Source organism: Cataglyphis hispanica, chromosome 2, assembly GCF_021464435.1.
Source record: "Cataglyphis hispanica isolate Lineage 1 chromosome 2, ULB_Chis1_1.0, whole genome shotgun sequence".
NCBI lineage: Eukaryota > Metazoa > Arthropoda > Insecta > Hymenoptera > Formicidae > Cataglyphis > Cataglyphis hispanica.
In genome coordinates, this window is record NC_065955.1 from 8,804,237 (window position 1) to 8,823,602 (window position 19,366).

The 19,366-nt window shown below is 34.7% G+C and overlaps 2 protein-coding genes across 3 annotated transcripts in view; one reads left to right on the forward strand and one right to left on the reverse strand.

Moving 5' to 3' along the window:
- LOC126859085 (2',5'-phosphodiesterase 12) overlaps window positions 1-14,594 on the reverse strand; it is a 26,809-nt gene extending 12,215 nt beyond the window's left edge. Inside the window, exon 1 of the mRNA XM_050610025.1 lies at window positions 14,472-14,594. The gene's annotated coding sequence lies outside the window, so the exon portion shown is untranslated. The remainder of the gene's footprint in view (window positions 1-14,471) is intronic.
- Window positions 1-19,366, forward strand: part of LOC126859114 (uncharacterized) — a 72,880-nt gene that overhangs the window by 3,765 nt on the left and 49,749 nt on the right. Inside the window, exon 1 of one of the 2 annotated variants that reach the window (XM_050610086.1) lies at window positions 14,718-15,117. The exons of the other annotated variant lie outside the window; for it this stretch is intronic. Within the exon in view, the coding sequence (XP_050466043.1) occupies window positions 15,114-15,117 (4 nt within the window). The 5' untranslated portion in view covers window positions 14,718-15,113. Of the gene's footprint in view, window positions 1-14,717; window positions 15,118-19,366 lie in introns of those variants that run through there. 2 annotated transcript variants of the gene reach the window in all.

Sequence of the window (19,366 nt, forward strand, 5' to 3'; positions counted from 1 at the left end):
CAGACCATGAGAGAGCATAAATTAAGAACAGATTTATATTAAGTATACGTTTCGCTTCGCGGAGACACGCGCGACGCGTGTGAGAAGCCCGAAAGAAAATCGAAAGTACGGTGCGCGACGTGGCGCCAGCTGAACTTCAGAGATTGAAGGAAGATCCAACTGGACGAGGATCCGCATGTTACGTGATTCTGGCAAATTGCTCGTATCTGCTTAATTAATGGGAAAAACGTATCGGGCGTCTTTCGCACAGGTGCGCTCGCGCGCCGGGCAGATGCGCGACGCGGCTGCGATTTTTTCATTTACCTCTCTGCCATTTAAACGCATCATCGTGTGTGATTATGGTAAAGCGAAAATCTGGGTCGGAGAAACTTGGACCGCTCTCGTTTTCATCCTTCTCTTTCTTTTTCTTCCCACGGTTTTCTCCCCTCTCCTCTTCAGTTTTTATCTTTCTGCTTGGACGCGCGAGACATCGTCGATAAACGAATGATCTCTGGTATTACAGATGAGCGATCGAAAGTATTTTCATTCCCGAGGATCCACGCGAATCGAGAACCATTTAACGTAATTAATGTGTGATTAATGAAATCAACGTCACGAGAAAAATCACGTATTGCGATATAAATATTTTTGGAACGTAGCGAAGAATTATAGAAAGTTACTTATCGCTTTTATCTTTGTATGTTCATGAATTAATTGAAAGAAAAAAATTTTAAGTAAATTATATCCGCATAAGTAAACGTTGAAAAAATCTTTTCTAGTTCTACCTCATGCATCGCATACTTCTGTTCAACAGAAAGTGAAAAGTGAATATGTGATAAATAGCTGTAGATATTCTACGGGAATTTTATATTGGATCCTTTCGTAGATCGGCGATAGAGAAACCTATTATTTCGTCGTGCCAGTAATGAGTACCGCCGGCTCTCTTCACGTTTTACCCTATCTGATTTACAAATCATCATCATAAATTAAATGCAATTGGGGCATCGAAGGACAAACTACCACCCGACGATTATTATCGCGCACGGCAACGAGCGTGTTTGTTGCTCTGATAACCAAATGTCGTGAAACAATCTTTTTTTAATAGTATTATATTTGGGCTGCGATATGGCTTGTTTCCCCCCACAATGTTTCACCTTCGAAGATTTAGCCGATGGCATCGTGTGGCAAGCGCTTTAAATTTGATCTGCTCTTTGTAGTCAGTTGCGACACGGTAGCAGGGTAATTCGTCATAATAATAAGCTCAGAGGCACGGTAGTTTATGTAACTATATAAAGAATTCGTCACTCACTGCGAAAGATTAATGGATCGGATTACTTGCGTCCAGGAGATTCGCGGGGAAAAGTAAGGCTATCTGATATAAGAAATTTCTCGTCCTCCTTGATTTGTGCCACGGGGGATTTTAAATGACACAGAATGTCTAAATCTGCTCGCAAGGACGTTTCAAAATTATCTGAAAGATAAGGACAGGGAGAGAGAGAGAGAGAGAAAGAGAGAGATTTTTAGATATATCTTTTTTATACCTTTATATTTTTAGAAAAATTCATCGTATATATTTTTATTATAATTCCAAGATCGTTTTATAAATCTCGATAGATCTCAGTTTTCTCGAGCTTGATATTATATTCTTCCTATATGAAAAACATTTACATTTTTAAATACGGGTTTAATTACTTCACAGTATTCTGAAAATAACTTATTACGACATCACGTGTCGCGTAATTACTGCGTGAAAGAAAAATGATTTTCGATCTGATCCGTTAGCGCGCTAACGGATCAAATGCACAACAACAGTTTCCGTTGGAGAACGTGATTCACGATCCCTAAGCATGGAGAATTTATACGTGTAGCCGCCGGCATAGGCTTCTTGCTCAACTATGTTGCTGTTTCTTACTCGTTGTTTCAAAACGGCGATACGCGAGGAATCTTCGTGTTGGCTTCTTGCGTGGAAATTGAAGAAGAAGAAGAAGAAGAAGAAGACAAGGATGAAGAAGAGCTCAAGTGAACGTGAGATTGCAGAAGCGAGCACCTGCGAAGACGTTCACCGACACATACGTGCAGCACGCGATCTATCGATATCGACGATATAGGCATCCTTTGACGTTGAGAAGCGATTCCCTGAACCGGTCGGGGTCGGTCTGGACGCTGCAAACTCGTCGTGCAATTTTAATGGCGTCGTAAGATGTAGTTAACGGGTTACGATAATCCGTTTACTTCCGTACAGGGTATTCCAAAATCGATCGACGATATTTCACAGTAGATGCTCGATCAATCGAAAGAAAATTGTTATGTATATATCGTATAGTAGGGTAATTCCGGGAGAGATTAATCGATAGATCGCGTGCTGCACGTATGGGTCGGTGAACGTCTTCGCAGGTATTCATTTCTGCAATCTTACGTTCACTCGAGCTCCTCTTTGTGTGTCCTCGTCTTCTTCCTTTTTTTTTTTAAATTACAGAAAATAGAAATATGAGATGTTTCAAGTGCATAGAAGAAAAACTACTTTTTAAAAATGTCTATTTAAAATATCAATTTTAATACAACGTCAATTTATTTACATATCGATATAATGTTTTCTTTTTTCGTCTTTCTGAAAGTCTTTAGATTCTTATAGATTCAACTTGTTAGCGACATTTGCATAAAAAATATAAATATAGAAGCATAGTGTTACAAATGTTTTTGTAACTTTTCTGATGGCTGTTATGAAAAATTTGTATTTTGTTTAAATTTAAATTAATATTATTGTATATATTGCATATAAGCTTGGCGATATTTATTAATTTATTTAATTAAACATCAATAAAATGTTAAACAAATAATATTATTTGTATTTTTTTATATTTAAAAAATTTGGATCCTAGTCTATTTCAATCGGCTGTCCGTATCTCCTTTTTTTATATGATTCTATATATAAATTTTAATTTCTATCTGTTTGTTTATAAGATCCCGGAACTTTACGAAATTCCTTTGAGTTTCGCAATCTCTATTATTATGATCGCAAATTGCATCGTATTATAATAAAACTTCTCGCATCATCGTTATATCTAGATTAAAACGAGCGCGATGAAATCGATCGAAACGTTAATCGAAGTGGTGGTTTATTTCTCCACTTTCGTCCTTCAATTGCAGCATTATAGCCCGTTCCGTCCTCGTCATCTTATCGATCTGAAAATTTCGCGAATCATCATTTATAAAAGCATTCGATAAAAGCGAAAAAATTCGTACGATAACGAGAAAAAGAAGTTCATCTTCGTCTTTCTTTTCGTCCGTCCGTTGATCGAAGCCCCATCTCCATGACGCTTTTACGGCGATTATATTTAATTAGGTTAATCTTTTAACTTACGCCTGACTGCTGATCGAGACATCGAGATGTTTAATGTCTGACGAAGTATATTCCTGAAGTATATGTGATCTACTTTCGGAAATGTCCCTCACTTTCGCTCTTGACCAAAATCCCAACATACGCTTGAATAGATGTTAGATTCCGTTTCGAATGATCGATTGCTACTTAAGAAAGGGTGTCGCGAGTCTTCTCGATGTTATTTATGTCATAGATCGAATTTCGTAATCATTGATGTAGAACGTCCAATGGGGACGCATTATTTTTTTTCTATCTCTTCGTTTCTCTCGCGTTTTACTTCGTCTATTTTTTTCGTTTCTTTTTTAGAGCGCACTATTTTTTTTTGTATCAACGATCAATAGCGAGGCAAATTAGAGATTGCTCGATCTATGATAAATTGTAGACAGTTCGAGGTCATAATTGTAGAGTGTTATCTCAAAACTCGGTCGATCCAGTTATTGAATATTTTTAGATATATGATATATCTGCTCTAATAAACATCCACCGGCGCGAACAACATAAACACTTCGACTTGAGAGATTTGCTAAAGAATTTATAGATGATACGTGATTAAAGCGTGTTAGTTTGCAACAGTTTTGCTGTTGGAATACGTGTTAACATTTTGAATTTTATGAATTAATTCTCTTTGTATATATTTAAATTAATATTAATACGTAGAGATCACTATGGCACATATTTTGCTTTAAGTTTAATATTATCTGTAATACATAATATAAATAATTAATTTTTTTATTATGAAAAATTTATATGAAAATTTTAGAAAGTCATTTTATCGATTATATTATTCTTTGCTGCGCGAATAATTAAAGAAATATGCGGATAATAATCTCAAAAACCTTCATATCGATTTCATCTCCTTGATAAAGGATTGTAAAAGTTTAAACATTTGAATTTCTACGCCTCTTCACATGGCTTCTAATCAGATTCCTCGATTTAAATCGAAATAAATACGCGGCATCAAATATTGCTTGAGGTAAATAGAGTTATCACGCAACATCATTAATTCATACATAATGACAACTCGATCTCTTTTTCTTATTTCATTCTCATTTTTGCGAGTCACACAATGTTGCACGGAGAACGCGTCGAGAACAAGTCGTCAGATTTGACGAGGGACCAGCAGAGCGTTCGAAGAGATGGGAAAGGATTTCTAATCGCGGCTCGCGCGAACTATTTAGAAACTAGTTTCGCTACTACTATTAATCCACGATATTGCATATTGCTATAGCTACTTTAAGCTACCTTAAGCGCGGTAAAGGCCGGTTGCGCGCGTTCCCCTTTTCAGCTCGTCTTCTTCTAATTGCGCGCAAACGGCGGCGATGCGGCGCACAGGTGCGCTTAGGTCCGCTCGATAACCTGGCAATTAATAAAATCGTACCGCACGCAATAATCTCGGGCTCCGCTAATGACGGTTAACGCGTAACTTCTGCCTCCGCGCGCATTTCGCGCGTTCAGGTGGTATCTTTTTTGTTTTTTTTTTTTTTCGCGGCGAACACACTTCGGAATCGGCGAATCGATTGGCAAAAGAGAGAGAGAGGTGAGAGAGAGAGAGACAAAAGGGTGCGCCGTTGCACCTGCGATAATTGTCGGTAATTAGTAACGCGCTCGCGAGTGTAATCTCGGATATTTCGCGTTCTAATACAGCGCGGGATAAATCACTTCTATTAATTGCCGGCTTGCGAAAAGAGAAAGAAAATTATTGAGGATTATAACTTTGTAATCGCGAAGGTGTACGACGATGAGGCATTTTCATAATATTGCGTCTCGATATTACGATGAAAATGCTCCGCTCCGTTTCTATACCTTGTGATAGATTCTTTGATATCGTATAAATCTTTAGATCTTTAGATCCAAGGATCTTTACTCTCCTGCGAATTATTCGTACTAAAGATTATCTCGTAAAGCAAAAATATTGATCAATGAATTAATATGATTAGCGGTAATAATTGCTTTTTTCAATGAACGGCTCGATATTTATATATCGAGATACTTGCGGGATTGAAAAAATCACAATCGCTTTCGTAAATAATCGTAAATGCCGGGAAAATCAGGGAAGGAATCAATTTTCTCTTTTGTTAAAGTGATTATTCGATCGACGGATTGCATAATTTACGCGATATATCCCTTCGCAACAGCTGTCAAAATTGTTCTTTGTATAAAAGTCTCGCGAAATATACTCGCAAATTGCTCTTATTTTTTGCGATAACAGCCATAAAGTGGCAGGCAAAACGAGCGGTTAGGGAACGAGTGAGGGTTAAATCATTACGATATTATTCAGTGACAGGGTGTAATCATCGAGGGCGAAGTCATTAAAAGATCCCAATTGCACGTCGATCCCTCCGTTGTGTTCATAACTTTTCTCTATCTGCTCGTGTTGTCTCGTCAATCACGAGTCATTTTGTGCACGAGATGTAGCAACAGCGATCGGATCGCTAAAAGTTTGCTTTCTACAAAACACGCAAAATTTTATAGAATACAAGATTCGTCGATGTGAGGCTGTAAATTCCTACCTTCGCAGAGTGATTAATAAGTATATAATTTTTTTCACGATCTTTTATTCGATAGATTTATATCATTTCTATAATTACGTGAATCCTATAAAGTTTTATTTAAATTTATTCTTAGTACAAGTACAAATTTCTAATTTGCACTTAAAGCGTTTCGAAGTAAAATCATGATATCGCGATCTCGCTATGCTTGACTCGGATCGAAAATCAGGATTCGTCTGCATGCGGTAACTACGTGCTCGTCGCATCTTCCATTCACTCGCAATCCTCGTTCGCGGCTGAACATATATTAGCGAAGAGTGCCGTCTTTCGCTCTTCCTTCGCGTTTTATTATTAGGTACACGTTATGCGAGTCCGCGGCGATTGCGTAAAAGCGTGATCGAGACGAGTTTACACCGATTGGATATTTTCGTTTGATCTGGGACGAGAGTGTTCCATCGTTGTAGACGTTCTCCATATTAAGACACGAGAATTTTAAGAGCGATATTCTCTCCGTCTCTTACATCTACATTGAGCAAGCACAATTTCAAATGAGTAATGAGAACGCCAAGCGATTTCGTTGAGTAATAGTAGATTCGAGTTCTATTGCACCGATTATAATAAATTTCTTTTAATGATAGTTATAATATACATCGTAATAATTTCCTCGCAAAGAGAGAGAGAGAGAGAGAAATATTACAAAGTTTAGAAAGTTTAAAAGTTTTTTTATTTATGAATAAATATTTATAACCATATACTAATCTTTTCTGAAGTAGTCATATTTTTCTTTTTCGTCTTGAGAAAAAAGACATCTTACCTCTTGTTCCATTTGCAATTAAGTCTCAACTATTAGTTTTTAATAGTTAATTAATAAATTTATATATTAAACATTTACAGAGGAGAAGTAAAATATCCTATTTCTCATATAAATTTAAAAAGAAAACCGATTTCTCTCTTTAAAAATATTCATTATCAATATCAATAATTTCTTATCAATAATTTCTTCTCTAAAAATCTAGTTTTGAACGTGTACATACACTATGAACACACGTATTGTCAAAAATCTTTATTACTCAAATTTTACTAAATTATAAATAAATACGGCCGAGAGATGGATATCTTCTTTCATAAATGGATATTAGGGATTTAATGATTGGGCTTGCCTAACGCATCTAAAGTTTTAAATTGCGTAACACGGTCAGTTTATCCGATTATTTGCACGTGCGAATTTCGCTTATGTTCTTGGAGTGGTTGCACGACATGGCCACGTCGGTCGTGGATCACGTCGGGTCGCAACCCCGACGTTTTGTTTCGCACGCGATACCGCGCGCGATTGCGCGGCGCACAAGACGCGGCAGATGGATAATTGACCACGGTGTCGTCACACGTCGGTGGCAGGAGGCGAAAAAAGAAAAAGGATCGGTGGTAACCGGTGAAAGTAAAATATCGTTCGCATAAGGATTAGCAGACGGGATGAAACCGGGAAGCTGACCGACGCGTCAATTCGCATAAGCACACTAACGTAAGTGGTACTTTGCTCCGAGATCGCGTGCACTTTCTACACACATTTCATCCCTTTTTCTTTTATCGCTTCTCGAAGCATTGTGCTCGTTTCGTTTTAAATCGTAGAATAGTCGTAGAAGGTGCAAGGTCAATTTAATATGAATCACTCGTGAAAACTTTGTGAGCAAAATTTTAGATATACCTATTTTATGCTCATCAACATGCATCTTAAATTAATATAGATTGAAGATTGTGCTTGTGTATTGTTGGAACTTACTAATTTTTTTATATGCGTATATCTCGCTATTAATTCTACAAATTCTCGGCTTTCACATTTCTTGTATTTGACTGGCATCGATAAAGTTTTCTGATTTGATCATAGATATGAACAATCTTTGACATTGACATTGTCTTTGACATTGACATTGTTATGTTTTCTAAAAATTCTGAATTTTATACGCAATTCGTGTATAGAGGTATATTATATTTGTACACATGCTAAAGATCTTTCAGATTTTTATAGCTTCTTTTTTTAGAAATCCTCTGTTTTTCCGTAAATCCTTAACTCGGTAAATCTGTATCTTGATCTCAATGATTTTTAAGAATATTAATGATTTACAATTAGAATTATGAAATATATCTTCGATCTTTAATGTTAGATCTTAAAAGATATAGATTGTTCTCGACAGCGTGTAACAACGGACAGTTACTAATCGCGTAATTTTGCACGCAATTTTGTCGCGCGGCGAATAAATTTACTCGGCATGAAATTAACCTTTAATACACAATATGAAAAAAGGCAACCGATATTCCACGGATATTCAAGTTTCATGAATTATGAATCCTCTGACTTTCGATCGGCGGCGACTTTCACTGATCCTTACGCAGGACGAGTATTCAGCACGTTCACTCCGCGAACATTTCCAGCACATATCACACACATTATTTATATTAAATAATTGCGTTATACATGGATCTCTCGTCATTAATAAGAAATATTGCGATAAATATTTTTACATTTAATCGCATGGATTATCAGCTAGTATTACTAATTTTGCGTATTTTTTTATATGTGATTAAAAATATTAATACTATTTTTAATATTGATAGATAATAAATATTTAACGGTAGAGAGTGATAATCATTTTTAATTTTTTTTAATTTCACGTGAATGTAATTAGCATATTAATTCAAATATGTCACTACAATTAGAAAGCTTGGCATAATTTGCATTTTAACAATTATATAATGTGAGCGCTTGTATCAATAGCCACAAATTACATCTTCATGTAATGCTTGAAAGGGTAATGCGTTCTTCTATCGAATCAACATCAATCGTGTATAATCCGATATCACCGCCTTATACTTATGACAGGCGTGGGCAGATGAAAAGTGGTCAAAGTGGTCCAACGTGCATGTTAGGGTGTTCCGCACAAACGAGGTCGAATAGACCCCGATTTCTAATTCGTTTAGGGCATAGCCTCCGGCGAAATTCTACATTATTCCAAAATGCATGAACGTGAATGGAGCGCGCTTTCAAGTTACTACCGTATTGACACGGATAAGGCTCTGCGGAAATTAACTCTATCATTAAATCTATCGCCACTCCGTCCAAAAGACAATTGACTTTCATTGCATGTTTCGATGATTTATCGCTGAGAAAGAATATCCGGGTACGTGAAAGCGAAATTGACAAACAGTTGTTTTATATCTCTTGGAAAAATCACGGTTTACTATCTTTAGAAAATATTTGTTTTAAAAACAAATTTTTTTAATTAATTGCTACATTTAATATATGTATTTATATATTTAATTGCAGCTAATCAAATCTTTAAAAAATAAATATTTTACAGGAATTGGATATATTATTCATTTTTCTATCTTTCATATTTCTATATTTGATATTTTATCGTATTTTATATTTTCTGAAATATTACCTGTCTTAAATAAAGACATTCGCTTTAATCGAACGTAGATGACCCCTGGTGTGTAATTGCAAGTTTAGCTCTTGTCGATCGTTCGGGGCCCGAGGCGTCCGATAGCGTCGATTCATCATCGCGTTCTTTCAGATCTGCGGGAAGACTCGGTTCGATTCTCATGGAGGAGGAACATCGAATGTTGACAACGAATTAATGGAGCGCAGTTAGGCCGCTTCGGATCATTTACTTTGCGGTTCGCGGCTCTTTCACCTCGATCCGACAATTGGCGCGAAATGAATTGCTCGATAAAGATTACGAGTAAGGCCTCCCACGAGGCGTTTACAAGCAATCAGGATCATTGTTCTTCACATTTATCTTTCGATAAGATCCGATCATTTTCTTGCAAAAAGAAAAACAAAGAATTAATATAAACTTTTACAGAAAATTACTCCGTGAAAGAGACTGGATTTCTTATCTCTTTCGTAATCTTATATTCCGTTTACATATACTCTTTAAAACTGTAATATAAATAATTACCTTAATAAGTTGACCGATCCATGATTTATGATATGTAATAATTATTTACTTATTGATATTTCCATGCAGGAATTGAATGATTATATAGAGCCATTATAGTTTATCTTAAACTTATTAATGATAGCATCACACAATACGTTTTTTGCATGACACTTATATTAATGTAATTTTCATTGCGCACATAATACTACCACCACTATCTATGATAACGGCTACTTTGATTTATTATCAACTCGAAGGAAAACTTAACATGAAACATGTTTCTTTTCGTTCTGCAACTCCGTCGTTAGCCTCGATGATAGTTTAATTGTACGAACGATTCGCGCAACTCTGCCGCAATTTTCTGCCGCTGGGGCACGCGGCGTTTCACCTCACGGAAGAAATCGCGTTGCAACGCGAAGCGGCACTGCTCGCGAATCCGCGAGGAATTCACGATGATACGTTGCGCGTGACCTACACGAGTAATCTCGCTTGCGCGGATCAATGCATCTCGCGCAAGCGGAATGCTGCCGATCGTGCGTGTGCATTCCGCCGATCGAGAAAATCTCACGTCAGGTGATTGCCCGCCAATGAGATTTGCCCTTATCCCCGTCCATCTGTCGTGACAAAAAAAAAAGGATGAAAGGTTCATATATCGAGGATTATTCATTATATCTGCGGACTAGTCGCTCTATAATTTTGTAAATTATAAAATTATTAAAAAAATATGCGCATAATTTTTTCTTTTAATTTTTTTTTTTTTTGTATATATGGAAAGTTTCTAAAATCTTAATTACGATTAATAAATGTTTGCCATAAAAAACCTGCCTGCAGTGAATAATAATAGGATATATCTACACATTCTAGAATAGACGATTTTTAAAGGTTTACGTATAATAAGAAAATTACATATCTTTAAGATTTTTATGTAAAATTTTTATGTAAGATAAACATTTTTATCATATTTATGAAACTTGTTTATTTTTTTTATTTTAGTAGTATAATATAATTTCCTAGACTTTCTTCTTAATAAATTTTTATGGATTTATTTCTCATATTTATTTTTATAATTTTTATTTTTACAATTTGTTTATGTGTTTGTAAACATTTTATTTTTTACGAATCTATTTTTAAGTAGAATCTATTTTCAAATTATTAAAGCGTGTAATTTTGAAACTTTCCGCATATGATATAATTTTGAGCTTTTTATCTCTAAAGTACCGACGCGCTGTTCGACGGATTAAAGGATGAAGCAGCAAGAGAGGTTGTAAAACCATGTAATTTTCAATTTGCATGGAAAAGGGGCAAATCATGAAAGGGCAATCCCTTCCCTCCCCCGCGGAAACACAGTGGCCGGTATCTCCGCCAGCCAGGCAGGTCGAGAGCGAGGCTAATGCTGGAGTAAAGGTTATCTAACGAATGAGAGATGCTCGACTCCGCTCGTCTTCTCCTCTATATCCTGAAGGGATACATCGCACGCCCTCGCGGATGCGATCTTTACGCTCGCGGACGCATCCGCCGTCATCCTTGTGTTATCGCAATCTCACCGTCGAGATTCTCACGACTGGATTCTTGGCCGTCATTCCATCAGTCCTTCTTTGCCGTGTCACTTCCGCTATAAAAATCAGGAAGGCGAGACGCGTTGTAAACATAAGTAGAGTGTTCGCTAATTACGTTTATAAACGAGTTGGAAAAGAAAAATGTTTCTTTTGTCTGAAAATATATGTGTGATATATTAATTATTTCTAGTATTACAGCAAATTATGAAAAACATACAATATTATTTTTTTAAAGAAACTAAAAATAAGTATATTCATTTTTTTAAGAAAATTCATCATTTAAGGAAAGAAATCTTTTGTTTTTAATTACTTTTTATCATAAAGCTTAAATGATTTATAATTCACGACAAAATTTGAAACAAAATTTTATTTATTATTTTCTTATTTATTTATTTATTGTTATTATTATTCTATTATTACGTATTATTTTTATTATTTTATTTATTATCTTTTATTATAATTTTATGTATTGTGTAATACTGAAAATACATTTTTTTAAAAGATATAAATTATACACATATATATTGCACACACATATACATATTATGACGGCACATAAAATTATAAAAAAATTTCTATCTTGAAATTTTCTCATGCCGATCGACTATAGTAAATTTTAAAAAAAGAAGATAAATATAAAACAAAATATCTATAAGTTTCTTTTCAATTTTCATTTTTTAGAAAAAAAATATTTATCAGTTTTAAAATTTTATCCGAAATTTTTCTCGTTTTCTTGATTGCCTTATTGCTTGAATTCCCAATCATTAAATCGATCCTTGCGATCGATTCTCTTATGAACGAATTCTCGACCTGAAAGACGGAACGAAGGATGCGCGCGTAGATACGCATGAAGCAAATTGACGACTTTCCATCCTCGCGGTCGCGTGCGGACGCGTCGCGAAATGTCAAGGCATCCTCGCGCGAGTGAAAGGACGCGTCCTGCCGCGCCCGCTTTCCGTTTTCCATCCTCGAATAGAATAATTAACAAATTAATAACCCGTCACGGCTCTAATCGGCCGTGATGCCGATGAAATCGAAAGGAGCATGCGATATCAAAGATCAAACGCGAGTATAGTAAAACGTAAGAGCGGATGTTGTCTTTTTGGAATCTGAAGATAATAATAAAATAATAATAGCTTGCAAGCATCAGATGCAAGATTAAATTGAAAACAGAAAATAATTAAAATTAAATTATATAATTATTATATATTATTATATATTAGTAAAAGGATATTTTTCTCTTATATGTACTATATGTATTTTATCGTACAAAATTATATATACAGTTTTATTGTATATACATATAAATAAGCATGTATAGAAAATTTTTTTACGCAATATATAATTATAAAAAATTGATAGATATTTTTCTTTCTCTTTATTTTTAAAGAAAATTATTTCATGAACTTTCATTGTTAAATTTCATAACGTTCATAACAAATTTGATTAGTTTCCATATAATTCTATCTCATATAAAGCGAGATATTTATTCAGCAGGCTACGATAATTAGACATTTATAATCCTTTGATTTATATCATCTCTTCGATCAATATCATCGTTTGGCATTCGACACATTGTTGTTGAATGAGGGAGGAAAATCGTGAAATGCTTTATACTCGGCGTGAATTGAGTATCGATGCATAAACGTGATTATTTCCGCAATAATTTAATGATAATTACATCGTGATGAAAACGTTCGATATGGCTAAAGCGTAACTTCATCTTATGTGATTGTTCAAACTTTATAAACGTTTTATATTCTTATGAATATTTATTGGCAATAAAATACTAATATAGTATACCGACAATTTTCTCTTTTTATCTAATTTTTATAATAAATTCTTAAATTTATATAGAGGCATACGCCTCTTTTTGCACATGTTATTCTTAATATATTTTATTTGAAATTTATATTAAGATTTTTTAATTACGTTAAATCAGACTTTAAATCTTATTTCACATTTATTTTTTAATTTTGTTATATATATATATATATATATATATATATATATATATATATATAGTTTCCATATAATTCCATCTCATATAAAGTGAGATATTTATTCAGCAGGCTACGATAATTAGACATTTATAATCTTTTGATTTATATCATCTCTTCGATTAATATCATCGTTTGGCATTCGACACATCCTATATATATATATATATCAAAATTAAAAAAATAAATATGAGTATCTGCAGAGTATACTTTAAAAAGAATATTTTAAATAAATACTTTAAAAATATATTAATTTGATAAAATACTTTATAATATAAATATATTAAAATTAATATATTAAGACAATTAATAAAGATAAAGATATTAATATATTAAAAAAATTAAATAAATATATTTTTAAGCTTACTCAATCAATTCGAATCAATATGATCGAACAGTTATAATGAATTCAGAGCAATTCCAGTTCTAATGCGGCTATAAAGGTGTTATATACACTCAGGAGAATAGTATGCAGAGTTGGCGCCGAGAGTTGTCTACTAGGCAACCTTGTACCGACGGCAAAATATAAATCTCGTCAGAGGTCAATGATTATGTAGCGCAGTACCGATAAATGCGACTATGCATGTACCATGATTGATACTTATGATCCATCCATGTCTTATCTCCTATAGAAAATATCGGTTAAAGTTATTAGTTACACGTAGGTGGATGCGTTGATATATACGGTACATTAAAATTAGTAGCATGATTGAAAAGCACATGTTTTTTCGAAAAGCCAATTAAAAAGAGATATAGAAAATATAAAAAAATCTTTTTATTCTTTTTTATTCCGTAAAGAGATTCTATTTTTGGGGAAAAAAACGGTTTAAAAAAAGCTAATCTTTTTTTTTTTTAATTATTTTTTCTACAAAAATATAATCTCTTTACCGAATAAAAAAAAAAAATAAAAAGATTTTCTTATATTTTTTATCTTTCTCTTTTTAATTGGCGTTCCCTATTAATTTGACAGAAATTTTTTTAACAAGATATTAATAAATTAGAAATATATAAATATGTATCAATATATTTTCAAAACCATGTTTTCAAAAATTATTTACATGCAATAATATAGACTGTGTTATATATAAAAAATAATTTACACGAGAATATCCTTTTTTTACAGAGAGAACGATGGCACTTTAAAAGTTGACTCACATCAATCTCGGATGATTGAATCAGGTCACAGTAGACTCTTCACGAAATTACCTCGCCATTATTCTAGGAAATCCTGCGTTCTACGATATACATCTCGGAGATTAGCGAGCGCTCCTCCTGTCGTGATCTTCCGAAGATGACGCTTATCATCCGCGTAGCTGGCTCTTGTCCCACGGATAGGAAACGTTAATGGGTGCCCTCGCGAGCGAGGTGGGCGCCCATTAAAACTAGGATCCGGCGTTTAGAGCCGCTGACAAATGTGACGCGATCCGAGACGCGCCATATCCTCTCGTCGCGCGCTGGCTCATCCGAGTTAATTGTCGGTCGCAATTAAGAGCCGTGTTTTATTGAACACGAGCTCGCGTGAGCGGGATCATGGGAAAGGGTTATATCGTCGTTCAGCCCGAAAAACATAACGCCGCGTAAATCACGCTGTTAATTAGGCCGTCGCGAACGACGACAACGGATCATGATCTCGTCTCCTCGTTTTCGCCTTGAAGATCCACGATGATCCCTCTCCTCCGCTTATACGCGCGGACCTAAGATGATGGCGATGGCGTGATGGTGATCGCAGCTGGTGGTGAACGGACGCGCGGAGAGAAAATGCTAAGAGATAAATGGGTGAGTCGGTGCTTCCTGTTATATCTCGATATTTATGCTATTACTGTTATTTATATCTTTCGCTTGATTGTAATAATAACGCAATAGTCGTGTAATTAAGACACGAGTAATCAAGGAGAGATATCATCCTTGACGTATTTAAACGAAGCCTGATACGTATTTACAAGACATTTTCTCTTCGTTTCCTATCTATTTTCTATTTAGTGTAGCTTGTTATTAAATGAAACATTATTATTGTGTTTTTATGAATTAATTTACACGCGATGAACTGCTAAATCATTCAAAGCTTCAAAGAGAAATAAATTTAATAATGCAATAAAACATAAAGGAGATAAAATCTTATAATCGATAAAATCTCATCCTTTTTTTACTTTGTAACTTGGAGTTGATTTTCGAGCTTTTTGAAAGCGTTTACCTTCGATGGGTTTCGGAAATTCATGCTCGTCTCATCTACGCGGTGGACAATACTCTTAACGTTGCTTACCGCACGAGATGAGAATTTCTAACGAAGATGCGTGCGTGGATAGCTCGTGGTGAATTTCACGTGGGAAAAGTAAATACAACGGCATCCCGTTGTAACACATCGATTTGACGTGTTCCATATTAACTCTTCTATCAATGATGGTACTTCTGGAATTTTTTCAGCACATTTTAAATCTTGAGTAAATAACTCTTTGCGTTTGTGTCCTCTACCATATTACGTTTCGTGATACAAGACTTAAGATGGAAGAGAGAAAAGCAATAATAATTTTTTTTTTTTTTTTCGAAATTGCGTAACACAGGATGACATGTGTGTTTTTAATGACATGTATAATAAATAGAAATGTAGTATGAAATTCAAGAAGATTGGAAATTGAACAGCTGAAAAAAAAAAGATTATTTTAGCACAACACTCTATATATTATATACTACATTTATTTTATTCTCAATTAGCGAATTATATTACACGCCGCTGATAAATTTTTTCATCTTTATATCACGGAAACTCTCGATTATCTGCTCGCATAATTATATTGAAAGAACGGTCTGTGTACTTACGGATAAAATTACGTGAAAGTTAGTTAGATTTAGTAAAATGGGTTAAGTTAAGTACGCATAACTCCCGTCGAGTTTTTACGGAAACGGTAAATTGTCATCATGCCTGGTAAGGAGACAGTCTGGCAAGATGGAGCTAGGCAGATAAGACGAAGACCTTTGCACGCGAGAAATAGATGAGATTACACGCTTTAACATATAAGCACGTTTTCAAGTGCATCTTAGACGAGCAGGTGATTATCCTCATGGAGCATGAAAAAGGCACTGAGATGCCCGATATCTCTGCTCCTAATGCTTCTCTCTCTCTCTCTCTCTCTCTCTCTCTCTCTCTTCTTCCTCTACTTAATTTATACCAACAACTACTAGCGCGTCTACTGCTCCTTAAACAGACTGAAATATTTCAATTAAATCACATAATTTAATTTATAAAGTAACATATTTAATCCTGATTTTTAAATAGATTTTTTTTTTAAAGATGAACATACAATAAAATCATTAACATTTCTTTTTAAATTTAAAACAGCTGCAATTTTGCATAATTGTCGAAATTTATAACTTCATTATTATAATAAATAACACATTTGATTGCATCGAAGAATATTACAAATAATCATCTCAAAATCAGAAAGTCGATCTCACTCTTATTTTTAGAAGAAAAGATTTCAATGAGCAATCGATACTTTCGATCGCGGCAAGCATATGCGTAATTTAACATTTATCTCGTCAAAGTGTACGACTATACAGTCGTGCTGTCAAATAAAATTGCGAATTTAATGTCTCGACGATGTCGTTACGATGAGCGATAAATGTTCGACGCGCGTAATGAAAGCTTCGTTCAGCAAAAAAATTGTTAATTATTGCGCCCTCGATTATTTTGAATCCGCCTACATACAAAAGATCTGAGGCGCGATTTATGCACGCTTAAATCGCGCGTTTAATTGCGCGACGCGGGCGTAATTACGTACTTTGTCGCCCTTTGCATTTAATTTATTTATTTTGCACTGCGCAAGAACGGCTTGCTTCATCCAGATTTTCAGTTTATAACGGACAGTTTATAGCGGATACCGAGAGGATTACCAGGAGGCAAAGAAATTTCGATAATATTAAACACGAGGCAAGTAACGCTTAAAATAAACTGATATTAATTGCAATTGATAAAACAGAGAAATATAAACTTTTAAAAATAAGTTATATATAGCGCGTAAAAATAGATTGTATATTAAAAGAAAATTGTATCAAGAATAACGAAAATAAATTTGAAAAATTATACTAAGCCAAATTTCTTTGTAAATTGCCACATGAGATAAGACGTAGCATTTTTCTTCTTTATTTACTTATGAGAAAACTAGAGCGTAAGAATTTCGTCTCGTCTTTAAAATATATTAGTACTTTAAAGATTTTTTATCAATTTCAAAATTTTTAAAATCGATGGAGATAATTCCGCGACACTCTCGACACTTTAATCTCGCTAAAACGGGAAGATTGTAGGAAAACTGTCTCTCAACTGGGCGTGCTCGCGCTACCGAGTCCTCCTCCTCCTCCTCTCCCTCCCCAGCACAGGAACAATTTGCAGGCGCGCGTGCATTATTGCACACGCGCTTAATGTACGCAAATCACAAGCCATGGCGCTTTAATAAGCGTCGAAGTGCAGATAGAATATTGAGATATACACGCGAAACTATCGACTACGAAGACTCGATATCGCCGCAGCTCCGCGAAAGGTTAAGCGGGAGGAGAAAGAAGGAAAAAGGAAATGAAAAATAAAACTGCACGGAAATCGTTCCTCTTCGCCGCATAATCTTATGCCGTTTGGCGAGCGATTACGCCATTCTGAGAGCTGCGTTTAATATCGGAGGACGCCGACCGATCTCTCGCGTACAACGAATTTTTCTCGAACATATACGCCTTATTGGTCCCGTTTCGTCGTTGCGCAAGCCCTCGGTTAGTACCTATGAAATTATTAAGCTACAAAGTAAATCATGCTAATCCCGTTACTTTCGAAAATCAAACACTGCAACAGTTGCAACACATTACTCATCATTTTCTTTTTTTCTTTATTGCTTTTTTTTAAGTCGAATTTTAAATCGAATCCTGTCACGCGAGCGTTTAGACAGTCTTCACTTTTTAACTTTTTTATTGTTTTTCATTTATTCTTATTATTAAGAATGTGCTACATAATTATTATCGACGGTTGTGTATGCTTAAAAACTGATCTCTGCTGTGTGTACGAATCTTCATCTATCCTTAACTAATCGGAATAAAATAACTTTTTTATTTTTAACATTTTTTTACATCTTTACGTCAAACTTTGGGAGGAATATTATACGCAGAATTTGCCGTTGTCAAAATACCATCAAATCCCTATCTCTATATATAGGACTGTGAGGAGTTACATGCTTCTATAAAAAAAATATATATATATATATTTATTTATAATAACGATTTTTACTTATAAATATTATTTATAAAAAGACGTTATTGCGTAGTTTCAATTTTATGATACGTCCTCGAGAACATTACCCGGAAAACTTTGCTCTAATCGCCTCGGGGACAAATTATTATCCTAAACACGGTGAAAGTCGCTATCTCACTATCCTAAAGCCATCCGCGGATAATCGCAGGTATGCGGTATAAACGAACACGAAAGTATGATATGAATGATTATCGCCCATGCGGCGAGTATGTTAAATACCCAGCTTGATCGAACTTCATACTAAATTTATGTTTTGTTTCTAAAACGGCATGCGGTGAGCGTAAAATGTCGCTTGCGGCAATAAGGCAGGCAGAATATACGTACATATCTGCACTGAGCAATCTCGAAAATGTATTTCAATAAACTCCATATAAACGCGGAAGAATTAGAAGTGAAGACGAGTTTCTTCATCAGAGTTATAGCAAATGATTCTATTTATAAAAATAAAACGTAACGTTATTCAGCGGATATTACACACACTCAATATTTTAGTAACATGTTTCTTATGTACGCAATGTTCAAGGAATTTGTTATTAAGAAAACACGGTGTACATGGCAGTTCCGACAATCCTGTTACAAAGTCGTCTTAAAATTCTAAATCGAGATTAAATATTGTCATTTATTTGATTGTGAGATACATCTTCTCATATTTGCTATTTTGTTCCGCGCAATTTTCGTATCAAATACAGCGCGAACGTGATCGTAATTACTTGGCGCGATAACGTCTCCTAATATAATTTG